Genomic DNA, 10,648 nt, shown 5'->3' on the forward strand with positions numbered 1-10,648 from the left:
CCTCTTTTCAGATATATGGTTGACAAATACCTTCTGCTATCTTGTGAGTTTCTTTTTCATTTTGTTGATTTCTTTTACTGTATAGAAGCTTTTTAATTTGATATAGTGCCAATTGCCTATTTGTCTCAGTCCAGTTTCTGTTGCTATAACAAAATACCTGAGTTCCCAACTTATAAAGGAAAGCGGCTTATTTAACTCACAGTTTTGGAGGCCTAAAGTCCTATATAAGACAGCCTTAAAGGTTTAGATTCTGGTGAATGACTCCTTGACTGTACCACTACATGGTGAAGAAGGGAAACATCCATGTGCAAAAGATACATAGATAGCCACACTTTATAACAACTTGTTTTTTGAGAATTGAGACCCCTTCAAAACTACATCAGTCCACTTGACAGCATGACCTAATTATTTTCCACTGGGCCCCACTTCTTAAAGATTCTACAACCTTCCAGCATCACCACACTGAAGGCTAAACTTCTAGCACTTGAACATCTGGGAGACACACCCAAGCCATATCCAAATCATAGCTCCATTTCCATTTTTCTTGCCTGTATTTTTGGGGTCTTGTTCAAAAAATTATTGCCAAAACAAATTTCAAGGCACTTTTTCTTATGTTTTCTTTTAAAAGTTTATAGTTTTGGGTATTGATTTTAGGTCTTTAATCCATTATGAGTCCATTTTTGTGTGTAGTATGAGTACAATTTCATTCTTCTGTGTGTGGACATGCAGTGTTCTCCAACACTGTTTATTGAAGAGACTATCCTTACTCCATTGTGTATTCTTGGCACCTTTGTTGAAGGTCATTTGACCATATGTTAATGGGGTTTACATATGGGCTCTCTGTTTTATTTTGTCTGACTGTAAGTCTACTTTATGTAATACCATAGTATCTTGAGTACTGTGGCTTTGTAATGTATTTGAAATTAGTGTGAAGTCTCACTTTTGTTTTCTTGTTCAAAATTACTTTGAATACTTGCAGTCTTTTGAGGTTCCATATGAATTTTAGTATTTTTTCTATTTCTACCAAAAATGCCTGTGGGATTTTGATAGGTATGTAAACCATTTTTTTTTAATCACTGTGTTCGAAATACCTGATAAGAACAACTTAGAGGAAGAAAAGTTTATCTTGGCTTATGATTTCAGTGTTTTAGTCCATGGATGACCAACCTCATTGCTCTTAACCCTGGGTGAGATGGAATATCATGGCAGAAGGGACAGTGGAGAAAAGCTGCTCAACTCATGCCAACAAGGAAAGAGGCAGGGAGTGTAGAGAAAGGGAGAGAAAGAGAGAGAGGAAGCCAGGGACAAGATGTACAATACCAGATTGTACGCTTCCAGTGATCTACTTCCTCCAGCAATGCCCCACCTGCCTAGAGTTACTGCCAAGTAATCCATTCAAATCATTAATCCTTTGAATGGATCAGTTCACTGATTAGATTATAGCTTTCACAATCTAATAATTTCACCTTTGAACATCCCTGCAATCTATCATATGAACTTACTGAGGGACACCTCATATCTAAACTATAACATTTAGTCCTAGTTCCCAAAAGCTCATGCCCATCTCACAATACATTCAGATGCACAATACATTCAGTCCATCTCAAAGAGTCTATATAATCTTAACAGTTCTAGAACCTCCCAGAAGTCCAAAGTCTCCTCTGAGATTCACATCAAATTCTTGGCTGTGGGTCCTTATAAAAACCCAAAGAAAGTTACATATATGCAATATACAATGGCACAAAATAAAGATTTCTATTACAAAAGGAAAGAATAGGGGCATAGGAAGAAGGGATGGAACCAAAATAAAACCAAAAACCCACCAGGGAATACGTTAGGTCCTGTAGCTCCACATCCAGTATTTGGGACACATGGTAAGTGAGATGTGATCTCCAAAGGGTTTTTGAGGCCTTCCCACTTTTCCTTGGTGGTTGAAGCCCAATGTGGCCTCTCTGTTACTCTGGCTTTTTCTGCAGTCTGCATCTTTCATCAGCAGATATTCCATGGTCCTGGCATCTCTTAATCCCTAGGGTTTCTGTTTCAACTTGAGCTTCATTCTCAGTTTCATGCCATCATCCTCTCAGGGACTGCCCTTCAGAATTCCAGCCCTACTACACTTTGCCTTGACTCCCAGCCTTTCTTTTGAAATCTCAGTGGAATCTTCCAGATCCCTAAAATCCAGCACCCTCCATTCCTGAAGAATCAGTCCCACGTGGATGACGACAATTACTGCCACCACTCAAGCAGCAGTTGGGCTTCCTTGGACCATGACTGAAGTAGCCTCTTAATGCCTGGATGGCTGAGCACAGAGGATGAATCCTGGGAAAACAACTTTCCAGATATCATTGTGTGAGCAGGGACACCCAAGTTTTCTTTTCAAATGTGTTTTCTCTTTTACTCAGATTGAACCTGCAATGGATATGGTCTTGCTGATACCTGAGTTGTCAATAACACATCTTTCCTAGTGTCTCTGTGCAAAGTATTTGGCTTTTCTTTAGTGGAGCTAATCTCTTCAGCAATTACATTTTCCTTGTTCCCTGTTTTATACATGCTTTTCTGGCCAAACTGCAAGGTTTAAACAAATTTCTTCTCTGCTTTCTGCCCTTGATTATCATAGTAGCTTGGCTGAAAGCTATAAGCAATGCCAGTGCCACTTCCTGAATGCTGTGGTGTCTTGAAATTTCCTTTTCCAGATTAATTAGCCCATCATCTTTAAATCCAACCTCACACAAAGTATCAGGACACAGGCAAAGTGTAGGTAAGTTGTTCACTAGATGTAACACTAATGGTCTCCAGGCCAGTTTTCAAATGAGTCCTATTTTTCATCTGAAACCTGAGCATAGGATATAGTGCATGCTAGTCTGAGCTTCCATCAGAACTGCCCATTAAGCTCTGCTTAGCTTAAACTTTCTTTCAGCCTGTACTTACAAACTTTTCCAAGTTCCTCCTGCAAACCAATTCCAAAGGCTACTGAACTACATGTTCAGGTTAATAACAGCAACAATCCCACTTCTCAGTACCGATTTCTGTGTTAGTTTTCAATCACTGTGAACAAAATATCTGGCAGCTATAACTTAGAGTAGGAAAAATTTATTTTGGGTCATGGTTTCAGAGGTTCTGGTCCATGATCCACTGATTCCCTTGCTTTGGGCTTAAGGTGAGGTACAACATTATGGTAAAAGGAGGTGATGTATGAACGATGTTCAGCTCATGGAGCTAGGAAGAAGAAGGAGAAGGAGAAGGTTAAGAAGGAAGAAGGAGACAAGAAGAAGAGGAGACGGAGGAGGAGGAAGAAAATAAAGAGGAGGAAGAGGAGGAGGGAGTGAGGAGAATGAGTAAAAGGAGAAGGAGGAGGAACTAAAAGAAAAAAGAGAAAAAGAGAGACTATTCAAGGCAAAGATATATAATCAACAAAGGGCACTCCTCAGTGACCTACTTACTCTAGCAATATCCCACCTTCCTGTAATTACCAGTTAGTAATCCATTCAAATTATTAATCCACTAAATGGATCAGTGCACCGATTAAGTTACATCTCTCATAATCTAAGCATTTCACCTCTGAAAATTCCTGTTGTATGTTACATGAGCTTAATGAGAGGATATCTCATATCCAAACCATAACTATAGGATTTGAATTCAATCTCTATCTTGCTTTGGGTAGTATGGACATTTTAACAATATTTATTCTCTAAATCATACACATAAAATATTTTTCGAATTGTTTGTGTCTGCTTTATTGTATCAGCATTTTCTAGCATTCATTGTACAAGTCTTTCATCTCCTTGGTTAAGTTTATTCATAAGTGTTTTATTTTTGATACTATTGTAAATATTATTAACTTCTTATTCTCAGAGAGTTCATTGTTACAGTTTTAATACACAATCTATTTTTGTCTGCTTTTATCTATCAATTTACCAATGTAATTTATGAGTTCTGATATTGTTTTTGTATGGAATTTTGGGGATTTTATACATATAAGAACATGTCATAAGCAAATAGACAATTTTATTTTGCCCCTTATTATTTGGTTGCCCTTACTTCTTTTTTCTCCCCCCCCCAAGTGATCGGGCTAGGACATACTGTACCATGTTGAATACAACTAAAGAGAATGGGCATCCTTGTCTTGTTCCTGATCTTAGAGGAAAAGCTTTCAACTTTTTACTATTGATTATGTTATCAACTGTGGGCTTGTATTATATGGCCTTTATTGTATAAGGAACTTTTTTCTCTACTTAGTTTTTAAAAAGTATTTATCATAAAGGAATGTTTTATCAGATGCCTATTCTGCATCTATCAACATGATTACATTTTTATCCTTTTTTCAGAAATATTTTCCTAGTTGTTTCCTATGAAGCTTTATATTTTTACAGTACCAATTATATATTCTTGTTCATTTATAACTTCATTTCTCCTTAGTAAATGCTGCTAAAATTTTATTAAATTTCTTTAAAAAACCACAACTCTTAGTTGAATTGATCTGTTCTATTACTTATCTAGTTTCTGTTTCAGTTATTTATTCTCTGGTCTTCATCATCCTTCACTCTGCTAGCTGGAGCCTGGGGGTGTACAAGCCAGCCTGAGGCCAAGGTTTCTTGGGGCAAGTTTAGTGCTAGGGTCCATAGCAATGTCTGGTGCTAATGTCACTCTCCTATCCCATGAAAAGGGTACCTATTTGTCTCCTAGCTGTGTTGTCTAGGCTTAGGGGAGAAGTGATGTGTGAAATGTAAGACTGTCCTTACCACACTCTTCATAGTTCTTTGGTCCACCTAGGTGCTATCACCTGGATTCCTTAGCTATTGTAAATATATTTTTATATGTGAATAGTTGTTTCAATTGATGTTTCTGTAATAGGATGAGTAAACATTTCTTGAACTCTTATTCTGCCATCTTGATGACATTGTCTTTGCATAATTTGTTAAAACTGCCTGTGAGTCTACATGTATCAAAAGATAAAAGTTTAAGACAAATTATATAAAGTTAAGAATTTTCCAGAAATAGCAGTCAAAGGAATTCATCCCCTTCACACTTTCAGTGCCAGAAATGTTATAGGAAGCTCTTTAAGGCTTTGAAAAATAATGCTAGATTCAAACCTCTGTCTACATGAATAAATAAAGAGTACTAGAAATGGTAACAAGATGGGTAAATACAAATCCATTTTCACTTTATTCATTTGGATTCAGGATTTGGTATCAGGTGTGCTTTACCATTGAGCTTAATCCTCAGTCCTTTTTATTTTTTGAGACAGGGTCTTGCTATGTTGCTTAGAGCAGTGCTAACTTGCTTAGGCTGGCCTGGAACTTGCAATTGTCCTGGCTTTCCTGAGTTGCTGATATTACAGGAATGTACCATGCCAGTGTGCCCAGCTTTAATCTTTTTTTTAATAATTTTTTTAATATTTATTTTTTTAGGTGTAGATGGACACAACACAATGCCTTTATTTTTATGTGGTGCTGAGGATCCAACCCAGGTCCGGCCCATGCGAGGTGAGCGCTCCACCGCTGAGCCACAATCCCAGCCCCTTTAATCTTTTTTTGAAAATAATTACTCAGATCAAGAAATATAACAATGTGTTGTGTAACTGTTAACAATTGTGGAAGTAGGACTACAATGTGTGACAACAATCACACAAGTGATTTTTATCAAACAATTAAGAAAAGAAATAATGCTTATTCTAGAAAATTGAAGAGTTTAGAATACTTAAATCTCAGTTTAGAAGGTCAGTATTATTCTGATACAGAAAGTAGATAAAAACTTTGGAATAAATGACATTTGTAAACCAATATCCCTCAAGAACACATACACAAAACACTGAACAAACTTTTAGCATGTAAAATTCACCACTACATAAAAGGATAACATGTTGAATAACTTGGATTTTAGAAATGAAGATTGGTTTATCATTGAAAATAAAATATTGTAGCTCACCATATTAGCAGATTTTTAAAAAGTACATGACCATTTCAGTAAAAATTAAAAAAATACACGATTATTTTAGTAGATGAAGAAAAAGTATCAGACAATATCCAGCATCCATTCATGATAAAAATATAAACAAACAGGAATAGAAAAAAAAAACCCAAAGGTAAATGGCATCTAGGAAAATCCTACTGTTAAAATCATTCTTAATTATGAAAATCTAAATTCTTTCCCTTAAGACCAAGAACAAGGTAGAGGTGGGTGATATTGGGGTGGGAGATATTGTTGTGATCACTTTGGGAAAAATGGACTCCCAATATTTTACAATTTGATAAATTTTTGAATATGTATATGTGTATAATGAAAGATGTTCTAAATTCAGCAATTCAAAGAGCAGAAATCCTTATTTCAGAGACAATCTTCCTAAGGAGTGGTAAAACACGTTCTACAACATTTGACTCCAAAGTTTATACATTTCTACAACATTTCTGGCAAATGTTACTGGATCAATGACTAACAGTAAGAATGCTTAATTAGTCATAGCAAAGTCTTCTCTAAAAATTGTCCTGTTTAAATGATGTTTTTAATTCTTATCCATTTGACATCTATTCAGCATAGAGATGGATATATATGTTCATAACATCAATTCTGGTACTGTTTACTTGTGGGGACTTTGGGAAAATGATAAATTTATGTTGTTATCTTCCTTTTGTCAAGTATGCTTTTCATTTTAATTATTATTAATTATTTGGTCCCTTTCCCTTTTAATTTTCATGTGAATTTGTAATTGTATAGCTAAACCAAGTATCTTAAATGTCACAATGAAATGAAAAGAAATATCTGAAAGGAGAAAAATAGGATTAATAATTTCCTTTTCTCTTACAAATATTCTTACTTGGAAACTATTAGGAAAAGTGGATATGTGTCTTGTTTTATTTCTAGATTCTGAATATTAGATTGAACAAATTAATATTTTACTGGTATCTTGTCTGGAACACATAACAGTTAAAGGGGTCCTAGCTCTTAAGGCTTTTAAAATCTAGTTATGAACACGAAATATTTAATAATTAAATAAAGTAGAATATCAGTCAGTGCCATTATTAAGGCTTATGCCAAGCAAAATAATGAGACTGTCATGCTGCCAGAGAGACAGATATGAAAGATGGAGAAGCAGAATTCAAGACAGGGAAGGATTCTTACTAGATAGACATATATAAAAGTGGTAAGACCGAATTTGAGAAGAGAATAATATAAGACTGGATTTGCATATCCAAAATCTTTTCACGTCATCTACCTTTTAATTTCTAAAAGGCAGCCATTTGGCAAGATTGAAGAATGGTGTAGAACAGGACCACAGCTTGCTTTAGAATCATCTCCCATTCTGTATTTGATGTTCTAGTATGTTGCACCTATGCTTCAAGTTTACTCTGATGGGAATGATGAGTTTGCCTGAGTTACTTGTGTTCTTCCTTCAGATAGTTCAATAACTAGAAAAGGGGAGACTAGATGAATACTGCATCAGAAATGCAATTTCTTTCTTTTTCCTTTAAAAAAATGCTGGTTCAGAAACCACATTTATAGAGCACTAGGGCACTATTCAAAAGTCATATAATCCTTGTTTCAAAGAGAATCTGCTTTGATTGAGAGATCCGCCCTAAAATGATTTTGAGAACTTTAATATTACTGGGCAAACAATGGGTGCAGGATTTACCTCTAAGGTCCTATCCTTATAACTGAAATATGTGGTCTTTGAAGTCATATGGATTTGAATTGAAATTCTGGCTTCAAATACTATTATTTGCATGACCTTGTAAAAGATATTTAACCATTCTAGGTCTTGATGGCCACATCTGGAAAATGTAAATAAAAGCAAAAATATAGATAAAGCAACTCACACAGTGCCTTGAGGTTATGCATGTCAAGGATGATTGTAGTTTCTATTCCCATTCCTGTAGTTCTGTATTTCTTCCTTAGACACCATCCATTTGAAATGGATGCCTGTCCATCTCTAGTGTCATCACTGAATGTAACAATGATTTTTTTCTTAAGTCTAGGATGTTATCATAGCTTATACTAGTTGTTCTATAGAATGGCCTCTCCTTTCCCCCATGTTCTTTCATTTTCCCCATGATTTAGCATTTAAAAAGTGGCTTTTCAGGATAAGAACATTTCTACAGATAAAGAAGAAATGCATTAAAAAAAAAAAGGCATGCTGCCTGGTGAATAATAAATTCTTCAGGTTGGCAGTCAAGGTTCCTTTTATCCCAGAGTAATTGAAGGACTCATTTTCAGAAAACAACTTCTGTTACTTATATGGCAAATTGCTTTAATTAGAACTTTGCATTAAACTTGTCATCTCCAAGTCTATAGTATTTCTACTAATCAGTATGATCTTAGTTATCTTAGTACCTGGAGTAGGAGAAATAAGATAATGGCACTTTCTAAGTGACCTTGGGCAAGTCATTTTTCTCTTTGCAGTTATATTTTTTTCATTCTAAAACAATGTGGTCTCTTAAGCTGCATGGTATTTTATTTTCCGAATTCTTTAATGTGTATTCTACATCAAACAAAATAATTTTCAAAAACGTATAAAAAATTCTAAAATAGGATTTGAACAGCATATTCATATACCTTTGAGTCATGGAGCTTAGATTTTTGGGAGAGTCTAAACACCAACTAATTCAGTTTTTTTCATTTAATGGGTGATAAGTTTATGACAGAGACATTGAGGCCAAAGCAGGGAAAACGTGGCTGACCGAAACTCAGTTATTCTGATTTCGGCTCCAATGAGTTTCCCTGCTCATTTTGACACTTGAATAACTGTTTTCCTGGCAAGCAAGTCCTGGGCAAGACAGCTCCGCTTACTGGGGTGGGCCCCTTGCTGGAGACTCCCGGGAACCAGGCCACAGCAGTCTCCGGAGAGCCCGCTTCACTTCCTTGTTCCGCAGAGTGTAAATGAAAGGGTTGAGCATGGGAGTGACTATTGTGTAGAAGACAGCAGGCGCCCCAGCTCCTACCCCACTGGAGCTTGGCTGCAGGTAGATACAGACAGGAGGCATATAGTACAGGAGCACCACGGTGAGGTGGGCGGTGCACGTGGAGCAGGCCCGCTGCCGGCCCTCGGCTGTGCGCATGCGCAGCACAGCTGCAGCGATGAAGACATAGGATATGACGATGAGGATCAGGCAGCCTGCAGCCACAATGCCAATGTTGGCAAGCATGACAAGCTCATTAATGGTGGTGTCTGCACAGGCCAGCTTCAGCACAGGGGGAATGTCACAGAAGAAATAGGCTATGTGGTGAGGCCCACAGTACGGCAGGTGGAAGGTGAGAGAGGTATGGATTGCAGAGTGCACAGCACCTGTTGCCCAAGTGATCCCAGCCAGCCCTGCGCACATCCGCCTGTTCATGGCCACTGGGTAGTGCAGGGGTTGACAGATAGCCAGATAACGGTCATAGGCCATGACTGTGTACAGGAAGCACTCAGTGCTGGCTAGGAAATGGAAGCAGTAAAGCTGTATAGTGCAGCCCTCAAAGGAGATCAGCTTCCCATCCAGAGTCAGCAGGCCAGCCATGACCTTGGGTACTGTCACGGTGGACAAACATGCATCCAGGAAGGACAGGTGGCCTAGGAAGTGATACATAGGGGAACGGAGTTGAGGATCACAGCCCACAGTTATGAGAATGAGGAGATTTCCCATCATGGTGATGCTGTAGATGAGGAGGAAGAGGAGGAAGAAGAGGCTAGGATGTTCAGCTGTGAACCTCAGACCCTCCAGGAAGAAGTGGCTCACCACAGTCTGGTTAGGGTACTCTGTCTTCACTTTCATCTTCTCACATACAGAGTAGGTACTTAACCTCTGCAACAAAACTGAGTTAATAGAGTAAATAGTTGTTTACCTTTCCCCTAATATCATTATCCGTCTAGTGATGCCATGGTGGTTTCTCCCATAAGTTAGAAAAAGATAGAATTCAGTTGAAGTTTTGCCTTATTCTTCTGTTTTCTTGTTGCCTGTTCTTTCAGAGTAAATCTTTCAAAGAATAATCTGCACTCCTTGTGAAACACATAATGGACTGAAAGGATTATTTTCAGAAAGATAATCCCTAAATTATGGCCATAAGAAAAAGTATTATAAGTCCTGCTTTCATTGAGTATATCCCTTTTTTGTATATATTCTAGAATTGTGATGCCTCTGCCCTCCTAATTTATTCAGTCATGCTTTTGATGTGCACAAGCAGGTTCTTATCATTGTCATCTGGGAGTTTCATCTCACCCTGGGAGAGCTTTGGCTAGATGTTGAGTGCTATTGCATCAGCCAGGAACATAGCATCCCCACCTAACCCTCACACAGAGGGAGTTCTCTGGAATTTCAGTTGCCCACAACCCTCAAGTGTATGACAATGAAGCCCTGGAGAGTAGGCTGAATAATTACCAGAACAATTTGTTCAGTACATTTCATGCTCTTCCTGTAAAGCTTTGTCTGAAATTTTTGGGAATTGTTTTCCTATTTCTTTCTTGTTGTTCCTTTCTTTTAGGCCACAAGATTTCTCTTTGATTCATTCCGTCCTTTACCTCCTAAGCCTAATTAGATGTTGTATTATGTGAACATTTTCTTTAACCCCCCCCCCCCCAGTTGTGTCTTCAGTGCCCATGAATTTTACCTAGCACAGCCTATGTTTGTTTATTTATTTGGTGCTGGGGATTGAACCTAGGGGTGCTATAACACTGAGC

The 10,648-nt window shown here is 37.5% G+C and overlaps 1 protein-coding gene across 1 annotated transcript; it reads right to left on the minus strand.

Moving 5' to 3' along the window:
* Positions 1 to 8,777: 8,777 nt before the first annotated feature.
* Or10s1 (olfactory receptor family 10 subfamily S member 1) lies at positions 8,778 to 9,767 on the minus strand. Its single transcript, XM_026402736.2, has one exon. The coding sequence runs from the start codon at positions 9,744 to 9,746 to the stop codon at positions 8,778 to 8,780; it is 969 nt and encodes a 322-aa protein (XP_026258521.1). The 5' UTR covers positions 9,747 to 9,767.
* Positions 9,768 to 10,648: the final 881 nt, after the last annotated feature.

This window comes from Urocitellus parryii, chromosome 4, assembly GCF_045843805.1.
Source record: "Urocitellus parryii isolate mUroPar1 chromosome 4, mUroPar1.hap1, whole genome shotgun sequence".
NCBI classification, from domain to species: Eukaryota; Metazoa; Chordata; class Mammalia; order Rodentia; family Sciuridae; genus Urocitellus; species Urocitellus parryii.